General features: G+C 35.5%; 3 protein-coding genes and 1 long non-coding RNA gene across 6 annotated transcripts; 1 reads left to right on the top strand and 3 right to left on the bottom strand.

The window, feature by feature from the left end:
- Positions 1-2,819: 2,819 nt before the first annotated feature.
- On the bottom strand, positions 2,820-4,307 carry LOC104710949 (uncharacterized). 2 transcript variants are annotated; one of them, XR_015567244.1, is made up of 4 exons: positions 3,884-4,307; positions 3,599-3,726; positions 3,138-3,508; positions 2,820-3,054 (listed from the first exon to the last, which is right to left on the bottom strand). It is a non-coding gene; the product is annotated as an uncharacterized LOC104710949 (long non-coding RNA). The 2 variants fall into 2 exon arrangements; XR_755154.3 differs by lacking the exon at positions 3,884-4,307 and having other exon boundaries at positions 3,599-3,770.
- A 637-nt stretch (positions 4,308-4,944) lies between these two features.
- LOC109124618 (uncharacterized) lies at positions 4,945-7,816 on the top strand. 2 transcript variants are annotated; one of them, XM_087466524.1, is made up of 4 exons: positions 4,945-5,484; positions 5,815-6,786; positions 6,883-6,930; positions 7,191-7,816. In XM_087466524.1, the coding sequence occupies exons 1-4, from the start codon at positions 5,278-5,280 to the stop codon at positions 7,623-7,625; spliced, it is 1,662 nt and encodes a 553-aa protein (XP_087322650.1). In that variant the 5' UTR covers positions 4,945-5,277; the 3' UTR covers positions 7,626-7,816. The 2 variants fall into 2 exon arrangements, with proteins under 2 accessions (XP_087322650.1, XP_087322651.1); XM_087466525.1 differs by having other exon boundaries at positions 4,959-5,484; positions 5,825-6,786.
- Positions 7,817-8,634: 818 nt separating this feature from the next.
- On the bottom strand, positions 8,635-10,603 carry LOC104710947 (uncharacterized). Its single transcript, XM_087466526.1, has 7 exons — positions 10,463-10,603; positions 10,077-10,170; positions 9,955-9,984; positions 9,584-9,685; positions 9,245-9,304; positions 8,952-9,006; positions 8,635-8,812 (listed from the first exon to the last, which is right to left on the bottom strand). The coding sequence occupies exons 2-7, from the start codon at positions 10,166-10,168 to the stop codon at positions 8,696-8,698; spliced, it is 456 nt and encodes a 151-aa protein (XP_087322652.1). The 5' UTR covers positions 10,169-10,170; positions 10,463-10,603; the 3' UTR covers positions 8,635-8,695.
- A 2,628-nt stretch (positions 10,604-13,231) lies between these two features.
- LOC104710945 (putative phospholipid:diacylglycerol acyltransferase 2) lies at positions 13,232-17,093 on the bottom strand. The gene is made up of 6 exons (XM_087466523.1): positions 16,353-17,093; positions 15,511-15,733; positions 14,956-15,242; positions 14,467-14,797; positions 14,104-14,369; positions 13,232-13,884 (listed from the first exon to the last, which is right to left on the bottom strand). The coding sequence occupies exons 1-6, from the start codon at positions 16,742-16,744 to the stop codon at positions 13,392-13,394; spliced, it is 1,992 nt and encodes a 663-aa protein (XP_087322649.1). The 5' UTR covers positions 16,745-17,093; the 3' UTR covers positions 13,232-13,391.
- Between the last annotated feature and the right edge of the window lie 41 nt (positions 17,094-17,134).

Raw genomic sequence — 17,134 nt, 5'->3', positions numbered from 1 at the left:
CTCTTTCAATAAATACTCATTAAGCAATGTTTATTAGTATGTATTCGGTAAGAAATTTAGACATGATACTCGAATTCTCCATTGTATATTTAATTTTTAGTTAGGTAGTAAAATTATCCAAAAACAAATTATAATTCTGAAAAACATCTAATTGTTTTGATTAGAACTAAATTAGCTGTAGAATTACGGGAAGTAACATCAAAATTAAGATTCCAATACAATAAAAGAAAAACCCGTGCTACAGCACGGAACAAAATATTTTTATAAACGTTATTTTTTATGTAAATTAAAAAAAAAAAAACCTAGTAAAATACATCCTATCATGTCCTGTCCCCTCATGTTCCAACCCATCTCTCTCGTTCCGTCTCATCTGTTTCATATCGTCTCGTCTCATCCAGTCTCGTCTTGTCCCGTATCCATCAGAATTTTTTGTCTGATGTTCTTTCTCCTTTAAATAACTACTCCGTAGACAATTTTACTAAACAGTTTGGGTAAGAAATTGGGATAGCAGAGTTCTCCATTGAATATTTTTTTATTTAGTTAGTTGAAATTATCCAAATTTATAATTTTTCAAAAAGATAATTGTTTTCAAAATTAGCAAAATTTTCAAAGTGCCCATTCCAAAGTGGTGAATTACCTGTCACATAGTCAATCCTTACCTAAATTAGTGAAAATTTGACAATTGAATTTATTTATCTATATTTTCTGATTTGTACTTTTATCTAAAATTTATGTCTCTCTTTTTCTAAAAATGTTGATCAAAATATTTTTTTTCATTATTCGTATTACCTATTTCAGTTTACTTATACTATTTCAGTATATGTACTTAATTAGTAAATTAAATTACTTGAAAACACTGATAAAACATATATTTTGTCAAATAATTAACATTTTTAGGTTGTAAAACTTTAATTATCTAATATTAATATTTTTTCACAAAAATTAGGTTGCCATTCTTTTAAGGTGTTTTGTTAATATTTTGGTGTATATGTAGAATTCTCCAACCCGTATAGAAAATAAATATGATCATCATCTTCATCTGCTGGAAAATATACATTTTTTGCAATCCATCCATAATAATCAAGCACAAACCGTGTTTGTTAAAAATGTTAAAGTAATTTTGTTATGTGGTGTTAAATCTCATCCTGTCGCATCGCTTTCCGTCCCATCCTATCCATCCTGTTAGAAATTTTATGTCCCATAACCATTTCTTTTTAAATAATTACTCATATAATAATTTATTAATAAATTTTGACTAAAAATATTAGGCAAAATACATGTATTCTCCATATGAGTGTTTAATATATATATAGTTACAATTCCGTTTGGGCTGAAATTTTTGTTTTCAAATATGTTTTAGAAGAATTTTATTTTAAATTGTGAAAATTATTGACCATGTATCTCTACTTAATTACATTTCCATAATTTTCGTTTTGTTTTAGTTACAAAAATATTTAATATATGGCAAAAATGTAATTCATACATTTAAGCATAATAAATCACGTTATATGAGAAATAATTGTATCAATTAATACTTGCATAATCATTAATGTACTTTCCAGTTTCCATGATATTAATAGCATATTTTAGAATCCAACTTTTGATTCAATTTTGGTTAAAACTGTATAAGATGTAAGTACACGAATAATACTTGGGCTCCATTCACCCCCTTATACAATAAGGAAATAAAATCTGTATAAACTATTATAAAATTTAAAATTTAAACCGCTCTTTAATAAACCCAAACCGACATATATAAAATCTAAACCCTAACCATCTCATTTGTGAACCCAAACCAATATATAACTTCGTTCTACTTGTAAAATCTAAACCCTAACCATCTAATTTGTTAACCCAAACCGACATATAATTTTGTTCTACTTGTAAAATCTAAACTCTAACCATCTCGTTTGTGAACCCAAACCGACATATAATTTCGTTCCACTTGTAAAATCTAAACCCTAACCATCTCATTTGTAAGCCCAAAATGACATATAATTTTGTTCTAATTGTAAAATCTAAACCTTAACCACCTCATTTGTAAACCCAAACTGACATATAGTTTCGCTATAATTGTAAAATCTAAACCCTAACCACTTCATTTGTAAATCCAAACCGACATATAATTTTATTCTAATTTTAAAAATCTAAACCAAGCCAATATTTAACTTTCCTTAATTAAAAGTATACAGAATTTGTTTCTTTAATTTGGTTTGCTTTTTAATTTATTTTTGATTTATTTTTTAAATAAAATATTAGATGGAAGATTCTGATTGGCTGAAAGAAGAGGGGTGAATGGAGAGGTTCACCCCTAGGAGTGAACCTAAGTATTTCTCTAAGTACACTGTTTTTTATTATACAAATTATCCATTTCTGTCTCACGTCCACTATTTTTCATCTTAATATTATTAATAGATTGGAATTTTAATCATAATTTAATTTACATGTTCTGATATGAAATTATGTGCATAAATAGTAATATATTTCTGATGATATTAAGAGTATATTTATATATAAAATTAATCTTATGACTAAAGATTTTCATTCCATCTTTTGATTCAATTTCAGTTATCTTCTAAGTCTAAAATAAAATCCAAATGATATTATTTAATGTTTTTTTGAATATTTTGTTAATAAATAAAGTTATCTAAAATAAAATCCAAATGATATATGTTCTCCAAACATATCCCTACTATTAAAATTAATATAATGAATTATTATGACTGCTTGTATATTAAAAAAGTCTGTAATTTTAGAAAATTTATTTGCTTATAATTTTTTCAATGAAGTTCATCAAAGTTAGAGATAAAAAGCTGGTATTTGTTTAACTCATGCTTTAGACGGAAAAAATATCTTAAAATCCATTCCAACAGAATAAGAGAGGATTGTATTAATCAAATACATAATTGAATAACAGCAGTCAAATCTCTTTGAAAATCTATTGGATCGATAAACCAATCTCTGTTTTCATCAATGACATCAAAAGCTTGCTTCACTTCCTCCAACTCCAAGCTTGGCTCTTTCTCTTCAAACAGATTGGAAAGCTCCTCGGAACTGTTTGATAAAAATATGTTGTATGTTTTTATGTAGATATTAGTGTTAAACTGTTAATGTGTGTTGCAAATTGAAACACTAACCTGTGACTGAAAATGGAGCCGGGAAGACGCAAAGCAACAAAAGCAGACCGAGTACATGAGGTAATAGTGAAGAACACTTCTTTCTCATCTTTCTCTGTGTCATATGTTATTGACCTTCGGAAACACATTGCTGGTGCTGAAGAAGAGGCCAGAACCTGGAGAAAAATGCTTAAGCAAAAGAAACTCATCTGAAAAGACATATGAGGAAGAAGCTGATCAGACCAAACACAGGGAAAGAAAAAAAAGGACTGGTTATGTCAAAGCTTAGACACAACACCATCCACAACAATTTTAGTAAGCTCCCGACGCAGAATCTTGCAAGCAGGATCTTTAGAAAGCGACTCATCTTTTTCTTTTTGGTACGGAGCAACCTACGCAAGACACAAATTACATAAGCGAACCAAAACATCAACTCTATTAACATGTATTCGAAACTTTGAACACTCAAAGTAAGTGTCTACCTTGCATAAGAGAGATGATGATCCATAATACTATGGCACAAACCATGGGTTAACAGTTCCCTACTGGTTCTAATAGTGCATATCTCTATGTACTGCAGCAATCCAGAACCTCTTCCTCTATGCTTTTGCTAAAAAGAGAGAGAGAGAGGCGAGAGAAAAAGAAGAATCGAGTAAGGGTTTTGTTTTTTTGTAAGAGATTAAAAGGATCTCAAAATATACGGTCAGGATTTTAAAAAACTTAGAGAATGAATGGCTGAGATTATAACATGAAACGGGTCAAATTACCGGGTTAAATGACCCGCGTGTTTATCCGTTTTTCAGTAAGGGTTTAATGACAATTTTATCCTGCACGAAAAATATTAAAATGGTCATAATTGCAATGGCATTGTATTGTAAATTCTTACAAAACTAAGGTTTTTTTCAGGCAATGTTTTACGATTAATAGTAGGGATTATATTTATGTAACTTTAGTTCGCTCAATAACGTGTCCGTAGAACTTCTTTTTTAGCAAGTTAAAATATTTAGAATATTTAATTATGGAATACTAATTTCTTTTACAATTATTTAAGGGGGTGGTATTGGTTTGAGATTTATGAAAATTTTTGAAGAGTTCAACAAAATCATAAAAAATGAATAAGTGAAAGATTGTTAAAGATTGCTAGAGAGTTTTGTTGATTAGTTTTCTAAAATCTTGTAAAGTCCTCCAAACAATCCCTATATTTTTATGATATTTTCCATGACTTTATTTTGTAAAGAAAGTATCTAAAATCATGAACCAATAACATAATAATTGAAATCATTAACAATCCTAGATTCTTTTGTTTTAATTGAATAACACAAAACTTTTAATGACTTTATAAAAGTCTGAATCCAATAACCCAGATTTGTTAAGATTTTAAATGATTTTTTATAAATCACAAACTAATAACACTAAACTTTAACATAGTTTAACAAAATCTTGATCTAATAACAACAGATTCTACATAACATTTAAAATCTTTAAAACTCTATTCAAATCTTAAACTAATAACCCCACTAAACTATGTGTTTTAGATACTAATTTAAAATATGGTTATATTATAAATAATAACTTCAAGTTATGATATTTATACAAATGACAAAGGTATAATTATGTAAATAAAAATAAAAGTTATTTTGACAAATGTACTTCCCAATTTTTTTTTTTGTCAACTACTTCCCAATTAAAAATTGGATTTTGACATAATTAAAATTATTTTGACAAATGTACTTCCCATTTCCCAGTTATTTTGACAAATCGTTTTTCTGATTTTATCGTAAAACCGGTCCAATTAAAACCGGGTTATCTCTTTAAATGAATCTAAAGTGAGTAGAAAACCCTAATTTGTAACTACCAAACCAACCAACGAAACACACCACCCAACCGATCTCTCTCTCTCTCTCTCACTCTTTCTGTCTCTCGAGACTTTTGAAAATTCCCAATCATCACATTGAACAAATTCGATTGATTCACCAAATCAGATTCCAGAATCATCATCTTTCGTTTCAGTCTGATTTTGTATTGAATCATCAATTTTCTAGGGTTAAGCTTCGAAATCGCTTGGTCTTGTCAATTGGGTTTCTGCCAATTTCGAAACTTTTTCCTAGAATCGAGGTGGTTCTGGGTCTCCGGGATTGCCCATATTTGTGAAGTTTCGGGAATGGCGGCAGAGGATAAAAACGGCGGACGTGTGGGTGAAGAGAGTGAGTATTCGTCGGAGGACGAAGGAACGGAGGATTACAGGAAAGGAGGGTACCATGCGGTGAGAGTTGGTGATACTTTTAAGAATGGAGTTTATGTGATTCAGAGTAAGCTTGGTTGGGGACATTTCTCTACTGTTTGGCTTGCTTGGGACACTCATGGTTCGGTATGTTTCTCTTTTTACCCTCTTCTGCTAAGGAACCAATTTTAGGAAGAAAAAATGATTGCTTGTTGTGTTTCTTATCGACTAGGTATGCTCTGTTTCGGTAATGTGGTTTAGTGAGGTTATGGTTTACCTATAATGTGCATGAGCCAGCTTGTCAGATTGAGTTCTTAAGTGTTAGTTTCAGATCCCTGAGAATATCGTTTTAGCCTTTGGTTAACCTCTTTTGCTTTCTTTTCTGTGTATCCTATATTTATTTGGTTTTGAGCTGGAGGACCTTGCTTTAATTTCATTTCAAAGCGTTGACCACGCAAGAAAATTTATTGTTTGTAGCGTTATGTAGCTTTGAAAGTCCAGAAGAGCGCTCAGCACTACACAGAGGCAGCCATGGATGAGATCAAGATCTTGAAACAGATTGCTGAAAGTGACCCTGGTGATAAGAAATGTGTTGTAAAGCTACTGGATCATTTCAAGCATTCGGGTCCTAATGGGAAACATGTTTGTATGGTCTTTGAGTACTTGGGAGATAACTTGTTGTCTGTTATTAAGTACAGTGATTACCGAGGGGTCCCTCTCCACAAGGTTAAAGAGCTCTGTTTTCATATTTTGGTTGGGTTGGATTATCTTCACCGTGAGCTCTCTATTATTCATACTGATTTAAAGCCCGAGAACGTTTTGCTGTTGTCCACTATTGATCCATCAAGAGATGCTCGGAGATCAGGTGTTCCACCACCTGTTCTGCCAACCACCAAGGAAAATAAGGTTTCTGAGTCAGCTGCTAAACCTGAAACTAAGAGTTATACATACGATGGCGATTTGACAAAGAATCAGAAAAAGAAGATCCGTAAGAAGGCTAAGAAGGTGGTAGTTCAGGATTGTGGTCTAGAGGAAGCTTCAGAAGAAAATGAAAGAAATTCTAACTCTGAAGCAAGAACGAATGGCAATTCCACCGAGGAGAGGTCTGAAGGAAGTTCCACAAGATTAATGGAAGATGAAGAAGCCAGAGAGAAGGCTAACAAAAAGAATAGTCAGGGTAATATGAGAGGAAGCCGATCCACAAGGCATAAATTACTGAGTCATATAGAGTGCAAATGCAAATTAGTAGATTTTGGGAATGCTTGTTGGACGTATAAACAGTTCACAAGCGATATTCAGACAAGACAGTACCGATGTCCAGAGGTTGTTCTTGGATCAAAATACTCAACCTCAGCAGACATGTGGTCCTTTGCTTGTATTTGTTTCGAGCTGGCCACTGGAGATGTCCTATTTGATCCTCACAGTGGTGAAAACTATGACCGGGATGAGGTATCTTCTTATATATTCACTTTCTTAGCCGGTTTTGTATGAAGCTAAGCTGTATTATTCTTATGTGCAGTCTTAAACTGGTTGCTTTTCTTTCAGGATCACCTGGCATTGATGATGGAGCTTCTCGGGATGATGCCACGAAAGGTAAAGCTGATAAATATAGTTGTAGTGTTGTGACCACATAAGCATGAACAAATATATATATCTACTATTGAATCCTTTCTAAATTTAAGTAGTGTTGTGACCGTATAAGATCGCATGTATATGTATCTAGTATCGAATCCTTTCTAAAGTTGGATTTTAGTTTTTTTGGTTGCATTTGACCTGCAAATACTGATGGTTGGAACTCGGATAAACAGTAGAGCCAAATATCTTTTGATGAGTTATGTTGTTTTCAATTGTAGATTGCATTAGGCGGTCGATACTCGCGGGATTACTTCAACCGACTAGGTGAACTAAGGCACATCCGGCGGTTGCGGTTTTGGCCAATCAGCAAAGTCTTAAAGGAGAAGTATGATTTCAGCGAGCAGGACGCAAAAGCAATGGCAGATTTCTTAATCCCAGTTCTTGAATTTGTGCCTGAGAAGAGACCGACAGCCGCCCAATGCCTAACACACCCATGGTTCAGTCCAGGCCCAAGATTACTGGAACCGGCATTGAAACCGCAAGAATCGAAAGGAAAAGAAGAAGACACAGTAAATGAGAACAGAGAAAAGGAAAAGGACGAAAGGGAAGCAATGGAGGCTGGTGTAGGTAATATCGCCATTGATGGCTCTGAACAGAAGGTGACAACAAGAGAAGGACGTCAATGTGGTCGGGATATTCGCACATTAAAATGATAAAACTGCCCCCAAAGTTATTTGTTCGGCTTGTCTTGGGTTTCTTGTTTGAGATTTGGCTCTTTTCCGAATAGAAGATTGAGACTTGTGTGTTTTGTTTTGCTGGTTGAGAGGAAGATTCAAAATTTTGTTGCTCAGAACAGTTAAAGCTTGAATGTGGTGAGTATATGGAGACACAAATTGTGGATTCAGTGAGGATCAACGCAGTTAACTAACTCACATTCTCTACTTCATCAAAAATTCAAAAGAACAAAACACATTCTACTTAATGGAATAGAATTTAATATCACTTCTGCAAAATGGAGTTCAAATGTCTGAAACATTCATTAGTGATATGAAGTTTTTTTGGACACACGAGTGGGAGACACATGGCGCATGCGCTGAGTCTGAGCTTGACCTACACGATTACTTCGAAGCGGGTCTCAAACTCAAACAGAAAGCTAATCTCCTTCCTTCATGCCCTTTTACCAATGTTGGTATAACATTCGCTTCTTCTTCCCTCAAAAAATTTGATTCAAAATTATCCCCATTGTTAGTTATGTGCAAGTGGATGTTTTCTTATTATATTTTGTTTTTCATGATGTAGAGATTAATAAGATTGCTACCAAGAAGATGATTTGGTGTTTTACAATGGAATCTGAGAGAGACCGAAGTTAGAGGAGGAAGCGGAAGATCTCTATTTGGATTAATGATCTCTCGCTCATAACATTTTGATTCAATATAATCTACACCTGATCATCTCGAATAGATGACTGATCTAACAATTGGTCCACTATACGACAACAATCATCTCATTTTAATTGCTTAAATTAATGTGTCTGTCTCCATTGGAGAGAAAAGGGTAAGCTTGGAAGTTGGTAGTACTCTTGTTACAACGACGAACCGACAAGAAAAAAAAAACGAGATGAATCAACGGTGGAGTATTGCAAGCGGCATGCTCCAACTTGAGGGAGGGTGTTAGGATATTGTATGATATGATCATATCTCTTAACTTGGTAATCAAGGAGAAATCTTAATCACTTAATATATAATTTTGATTGCATATATTTAGGAAGATTTACATCTACCATTTAAGGAAATATCTTTGTGTATATATGAAGCCTTATGGCCATTGATAATAAACAAGAAAAATTTTTCCAAATTATGTTTTCTTGACAATTGAGTATTTGCTGAATCTGGTAATGAGCCTGCAAATATTACATGATACACAGCCGTTAGCATAATCACTACCCGAATGGTGACTACGCAGTAGGTTTCTAGTCAAATCCCAACCTCATAAGACAAATGAACTACAAATTAGAAAACATGATAAGAACTTGAACTTACCAGTTTGATACAACCTCTGATCTGCGTAATAACACGAGTAAACTCTTCTAGTTGCCTGTGAAAAACAAAAACCACCATTTATATAGTAAATCCACTTCAACTCATTTCATCATACACGATACGTAACGATAATACAACCATGTGTTTCTTGGATTCACCCAGAAGCAAACAGAAATATAAGGCAACAAACAGAACTTTGAAAACAAGCAGCATTTGAAGAGAGAGAAAAAACAGGTATATCAAACTTTTTAATCCTTTCCTCCCTTTGTGAAATATGGTCAAGAGCTTCTTGCCTGGTGAATTCCACATAAAAGCCGAGTCCTATATCCATGAATATGTGCCGCGAACCTAGCCTGAATTCAAATAGACACTCACATAAGGTGTAAACGAATCAGAAAGCAAACCTGGTAGGAATCCTATCCAGTTTTAATTCGCAATAATCTCAACATTTTCTAGCATCTAACATATAGAACACACCGAAAGTTCACTACTTAAAATGGTCATTAAAGGCAGAAGAGATTGTGCTCTTGCCAAAATGCATTAAGCTGCGCATGGAGACAGTGTATGACATTTCCCAGATAATGAGTTGACTAATATTAAACGAAAGAATCAAAAGATATAAAGTGACGTACACTTCAGCTTGCATGTAAACTTCTGAACCAAGGTTGACCATTGTTTTGAGACTATTCACACCATTTTTCTCCAGAGTTTCTAGGCTTATTCGCAAGTCAGAGCTAGAGTGGGAGTAAACACCGTTAAGGAAACAAGAATACCCAAGTTAAAGCTCAATGGACAACAAAGTACAGTGAACAACAACACCAAGAATAGTTCTTCTGGATTTCAAAAAACACAAAACCAAGTAAAGAAAAAACTGATTGGTAATTGAATCTGTCATTTTGACAGGGCCAAGACATGGGAGAAACTGACAAAACATTAAGAAACACCTTAATGAGATACACAATCCAAGAAGCAAGATTCTTCCCTATACAAAAAAAAAAGATACAGTACTTTTTGTTCTTCAAAGATCTTGTCCCTGCAAAACCAACAAATACAGAGACCACAATGACTTAACCTAATCCTACATACATTTACTCAAATTATAATTTTCATCTGCAAAGGAGATACCGTGAAGCAGTTGCGTGTACAAGCTTCTGTTTTAAACCTTTATCAATAATCTCCTCCAACAACTGCAAGTTCTTTTGGCGTCCCTCGTCCATTACTGCAACACAACCAAAACACATCAATCTTAAGGCTCAACAAAACATTGCTTTGTTTGTTTAATGGACCTAGAGTCTTGAAATTGTTCGTATTCCAAAATCTAAATACAAGCCAAGAGGGCAATGAAACTATACAGGAATTGCATTGAACTAATACTTAGAAGCATTTCATCGAACATGTGGTGAACACTGAACACCCAAGAGAGAACAAAAATCACTAAAATTTATACTTAAAATATGATGGTTCTAAACGAAACGCTATTAAACAAAGCATTCAACTTTATAGAATCTTACAGCGATGTTGAACGTCAGTGTGATACAGCACACTTCACAATCAACAATTTGTAACCGTAACCATCAATTCAATGTTCATGAAACACAAAATTGATCAAACGCTAGCTCTCGAGATGAGAGAAACCTAGCAAACGAACAGAGCTATTTTTAGAGTTTTACAAGTTTTTCAAGTTTCATATTTTTTGCATAATGAAGAAAACGATGAACAGCTTGATCTTAAAGATTTAGCAACTTCAGCTCACACCAATCGCATCTCTCCACGTATTTTCCCTTATTTCCACCAATCACCCAGCTCCACGTGTTCCTCATACACTGCTACTAAATTCCCATATCAAATCTCCCCTGTTAGCAGAACCTTGCCTCAAGGTTCATGTAAACTTCCTTTGCTCATTGACTACCTCCCATGACGCCTCCTCCACATTCTTAAGAGTCCATTTGATTGAAACCATTGTAACATCTCTGCTTGGAATATGACTTCTTAAAGTCACGAGTGATGCAAGTCTGATTCCAGGGTCAAAGGTTTTACTCTGTTCCCAGAGTTTGTATCGCCATTTTTGCCATTTTTGCCAGATTTTAATCCTCTGGAGCTGTTTCTTTGCTTCAGTGACATCAACATTACAAACCTCTTTTCCCACATCCATCTGTACAGTCCATGTTGAAGCATAATGTGAGGAACAATATTCAGTTGAATTTGACAAAAGCAGTGTGTCTCTAGCTTGAATGTGAGCAGCAGGAAACTGTACACTATATGAGCGAACCGCCATACCAAAAGAATTCAGAAACAGTCCCTTCTTGAGTGATGCATTGTACTTGAACATCCAAGACTTGGGACGTTTTCGTTGCTTCTGCTCACTCTGCAATCCAAGAAAAAGACCATGGTTCTTCTTTCGTCTAGCTGATGCTTGTTCTTGACAATCAAACTCAAGTGTAAATGTCTCCTCATGATAAAACATTCGATAATAGACACTTCTTGAGTCAAATTCTCTGCACCATCTCCCTATATCAGCTGTTGGAGCAAATCGTTATCACAGAATGAATGTTCCATTCCATGCAACAGAGAGAATAAGCTCATCATACAAACATCTTAACACGTTTTCCCATATCAGACACAAGGTTACCAAACAAGTGGTTATAGGTGTGCATCTTCTTAGAGATGTTCTGCAACCATAAGAGTGGTTCTTCTGCTGCCCCATCATTACTTAAATCCTGCAACAATCCTTCTTCCACAGCTTTATACATGAACCACCACCTCTTGGACAACTTGTTCTTTTTGCTACTCATTATTCTTTGAAGACCAATTCTGATTTGAATTAGCCACTCATTCACCATTATTATCTTCTCATAAACAGTCTGTTCTGCATGTCCTGGATCACTGTCTATTACCCCAAGCATTTTACCAAGCAAACAACATCTCAGGTTAACCGCCCTGGCCACTTTGAACTTGAACCACCAAGTCTTTGAAAACCTTTTCTTTCTCAAAATTTGCAACAGATTCGTTCTTAGTGGCTTTGAATCAAACACTTTGCGTGCCATAGTAGCAGCATACGCAAGATCAAAATCTGACTTAGATCGATGTGTTCTCACAATTTCAGGTGGCAAATCATTATCAACATCCACAAATTTAATTGGCAAATCATCATCAACATCCTGAGATTCTATGGGAGACCTATGGCTAAGTTCCAAGTGAGAGATTGATGATACCTGCTGTTTGATAACAGAATCTGAGAACGAACCTTTCTCTTCAACATCAACCTCAATTTCTACAAAATCCTTCTCAATATCATTCTCTACCAAGTCTGACTCACTAACAAAATCATCTGGATCATCATCTATCATGCAAATACCTAAGTTCTTATGTTGCAGGTGATGATTGGGTGTTTCTGGTTCTTCACAAAATAGACATAATCCCTTCAACCTTTTCTCATTCATCTCCTCCAAAGGAATTTGTCGATGAAGCTTGTATGTGAAATTAGACATTGGCGATGAAATTTTAGGTACATCTGGAATACCGTTGCCTATATAGATTGGTTTCGGCAGAGGACGAGAGAACTCCGGTGACTCCGACCGCTGCGGCAAGGCTGGGCAAGCATCGAATTGTAGAGTCTCCTCCTCCACGTTCTCCGATCGGTAAACAATCAGTCGAATCTCTTCCTTCAGTTTAGCCATCATCTCGTCCATCTCTTGCTTTTGTCTCGCCATCATTTGTTCAAAACGAAATCGTGATCTAGTTTCCGCCATTGAAGCCGAGGAAAGATATGGCTCTGATACCTTTGATACAGCAAACTTCACAATCAACAATTTGTAAACGTAACCATAAATTCAATGTTCATGAAACACAGAATTGATCAAACGCTAGCTCTCGAGATGAGAGAAACCTAGCAAACAAACAGAGCTATTTTTAGAGTTTTACAAGTTTTTCAAGTTTCAGATTTGTTGCATAATGAAGAAAACGATGAACAGCTTGATCTTAAAGCTTTAGCAACTTCAGCTCACACCAATCGCATCTCTCCACGTATTTTTCCTTATTTCCACCAATCACCCAGCTCCACATGTTCCTCATACACTGCTACTAAATTCCCATATCACGGTGATGTATTGATGTAGACGGCGAGTGGCTCGTGGCGACGACGGTGAAGGAGACGAAGGCTAATTTGAGTGATTTGATCGCTCGAATCAAATCCAAAATATTTGAACCGGTTTATGATCAATTTTGGTTTTTAACTTAAAAGTCCTTCGGAATATAATTAATTTACAGAAAAGACCACCTAGTTTTTAAACTTACTATTTTACGCCCAAGGTTTTCGTTACATTTATTAACCAGGACAAAACAAATATGAGCACTGAGCAGAAACAACGAACTTACATTTATTTACATATTTTTTTAAAATGACCAAAAAAATGGGTTAAATTCCTAATTATGTTATATATATCACAACTTGATGCTAACCCTCTCTGACATCTTCATCACATTAGAGTAAACTCTATCGCCACCAATCTCCTCCTGACCTGAAGCTCCAGAAGCGATCCTCAAAACATCTTCAATGAGTCCAACATTACCCATTATGTCTACATGAGATCCGCTTTCCGTTCCTCGACTTTCCAGTAGACTTCCGGGCGGCTTGTGTTTATATTCCCGCACGAACGTCTCCATCCCGGACGGGTTAAACCTTGTTTTCCCTCTCCATCCCTTTGCGCACATAAACCCTGCACTTATCACCGGTACACTCTCGTCTCCGTCCGCAAACCGAGTTCCTCCTTTTAGATAAATGTCATTATCTCCATCCACTGATCCATCTATCCGGAAAGGAATGCTGCTCTTGCATTTACTCGAAGGGGTTGTGAGCTTGTATATGTAAGATCTCTCTGTCGGAATCCCTACTCCGTAAAGACAGTACATCTCCATCTCTGGTGCATCCGGTAATCTGTTATTGGAATAAAACAAGGTATTCAAATTCCACCCATTTGTGTTTCTCTCAGTACTTAAGTTTACTATCAATAAGAGATTTTGTGACGACCTAGCCCTTTCTTGCCCGCCAAGGCACCAATAATATATATATATATATATATATATTTTTTTTTGTTTGATGTATGCCTACTTGCTATATAAAGAAAGGACAATGGGAAAATGTTTTTATACTTACTTGGTCTCGAGTGGATTGGACCAGTACTTATAGTGTCCATACTTAGGATCGTCAAGATCCTCAGCAATACCGTGTGAGAAATGAGCCTCAGCTCGTTTCATCATCTTAGGGGCTATAAAACGGAGAAGATCAAGAACAGTGGTGGCTGTGTAAGCTGTGTTTTCTGCTACTTCAACTATGCTTTCTCGGCTTATTTCACTGTACTCTGACCAAAACTCTCCACATGATGTGCTGTCATTTAAAGAGTCGCCTCCTCTCGACAGTTCCTGTTTAAGCATAGACAAAGAAAGATTAAAACGCAGTTAAGAGTCCATTGACCTCAGAAAAGGCAGGAGAGACGATGGCAAAAATTATTAATATAACCTTGATGTTAAGAGTATTTAGTTGTGAGGATGGCACTTCAGATGCTCGTTTTCCAAAAGCTATTATTCTTCCGTACTTTGCCGGTTCTTTCACCCAAGACTCCGATCTAACGCTGTCGTTTTGTCTATGGAGATTACTTTGTGATAATTTTCTCTTGGAGTCAATACAACTGTAGCCTTCTTTAGTATGCGAGTCTAGATCGCCCCAGATTGCCTCACCTCCTTTTGGTAATAAAGAAACTATTGAATCCCAGCTATGTGACATCCGCATAAGGTGTTCGAGTGTTTGCAGCTTGAGAAGTTCCGAGTCCAAGAGACCGGGAGCCAAAGATCTGAACCATAAGCATAACCGTTAAAAAAGCATTAAGCTAATTCAGATATTGAAAAGAACTTAACATTTCTTATGATCCTAACATAACAAGTTAAAGTAACTTAAATTCAAAATAAAAAAAACAAGTGAAAGTAACTTTAAAATGTCGATGGACCTAACCTGGCGTTAGCGATGTCTTTGCCCTCAGCAGAAAGCAAATTGCTAACGGCTTTAGGGACACCCAAAAAGGCGGGTCCAATGTTGACAACGGCTTTGACGTGTTTGGCGCACCAACCTGGACCGCCACCACCGCCTCCATCAGGAAGAGGTGTTTCAACCCATTTAAGGAAGTGAAGGAAATAGATAGCCCCCATTGAATGCAGAACCACCACCACTTTCTTATACCCGTTGGTAGCATACATTAGCTCGATTTTACTCTTCAGTCTACTTAAAGATTGGTCACGTACCTGCTCGGTTCCAATCCAAAAAAACTATAGATTAATCCATATACAAACCTAACATTACATATATGTATATGTAATATAGTATATATCTTCAGTTCAATTTTTTTATTATCAAAAAAAAAAAAAAAAAAAAAAACATTACATATACAAAAGTAGCTAATATAGTAATCATCGTGATGTCTTATATTATAATCATTATCATTGATACTAGTGTGTCAATGTGACATATAGGAATCAATACTACCAAGTCCGCTAATTAATGTGAGCACACCTCGGTGTTATGGAAAGAGAGTCTCCAATCATAAGAGGCCATATGAAGGTTCTTGCCTTCATATCCAATTTTCGCCAAATTCTCTATGAGAACTGCCCAAGCAAAGTAGCACGGTACAAAATAGTCTGCAGCCACCAGTCCTGGGACTGCTCGGACCCGGATTCCGGGTGGGTCGAGACCAGTCTCACTGTCCAGAGATAAGTGCTCCAACCAGCACAATGGCCTATAAAATCAAATCACAACAATTAAACGAGCAAGTCAACTCTTCAAACTGGGTTAAGTCAGAATTTAGAAAATCGAAATGCTAATCCTAAAAGTCATTTAATTTTTTTTAAAAAAAAATATATATATATACTTTAACAATCCATCTTATTTCCAAAATTCATCAAAACCATAAACGAAAATATCTGAAATGTTATAAAAAGAAAACTAAAATGCTATGTTAGAAACTGATATTCAAAAATTAGTAATTTTACAAATACAAAATCTATCGTCATTGCATGTTTTAGAAACATAATATATTCTGTAGATCTATGACAATTTTCTACTTACTGTAAGAAATAAAATCTTACGGTTTCCATTTCCATTGACATTAATTTCCTTCTCAAATCTAGAATTGAATAAATTATTCATAAATTAATCATCCAAAATTATAGATGCTAGCTAAATAATCAGAGAACACATAGAAAGAACCATCTCCACCCATAACCAAGATTGTAAACCCCCTAAACCGGAAAAACAAAACCAATATCAACCGGAAAAACAAAACCAATATCAACCCGGTTCTCTAAGTTTATCGAACCAAACCGAGTGACGCATAACCTAACGGACTAAATTGTCACCTTCTAAGAATCTCGGTGAAGCTAGCACCCCAAAGACGTTTACGGAAGAGCCCTTCGGCACAAGGACGGCCTTCCCAAAGCTCAAGCCCGCCGGTTACAATCCCCGGAACAAGAACCACCGGATGAAGCGCCTTAACACCGTCACGACTCAACCTAGTCCCTGGAGACTCCGGAGCTTGAAGCATAGCCGGGACAGGAACTGAGTGGTAGAGGAAGAGAAGAAGCCACCAAGCCGTACAGAGATAACCAATCGCCCAGCAACATGAGTCGACACAGCTACATCTCCCAGCACGACGACGTTTTGGTTTCTCGGTGGTGGTTTGTTGTTTGGCTGTATGGTTGACGGTGTCTTCGGAGAAAGATAGTTTTCTGAACCGGAGAAGTGGAGGCATCGAACAAAGTGTTTTATTTTTATGAGCTAAACCAAAATCATTTAACTCAATAAAGATCTCGTTTCATTAGGAGAAAAAATTGGTTTTGCAATAAATGGCAAATATTGTAAAATGCAGAGAAGGAAAAAATAAAATTGGGGTCTTCAAAAGCTTCACGACATTTCCAAGATGAGAATGTGAAGAAGAAGAATTAATATTTGTTTCTACTTATATAATTACGCCGCCATTTTTCTATATATATTACTATTACAGTATTACTACTTTACTAATAATGGAAATTTCAACATTTGTTGAGTTTGATGGGAGGAATATTCGAGGTGACGACTTGTAAGCTAGTAGAAATAGATGTGAAAAGCATGAAGATATTGTTACACTTTAGTACACTTGTCT

Source organism: Camelina sativa, chromosome 9, assembly GCF_030686135.1.
Source record: "Camelina sativa cultivar CO46 ecotype springtype chromosome 9, ASM3068613v1".
NCBI lineage: Eukaryota > Viridiplantae > Streptophyta > Magnoliopsida > Brassicales > Brassicaceae > Camelina > Camelina sativa.
The sequence above is the reverse complement of the archived record's forward strand: the minus strand, read 5'-3'. Positions and strand labels throughout refer to the sequence as shown.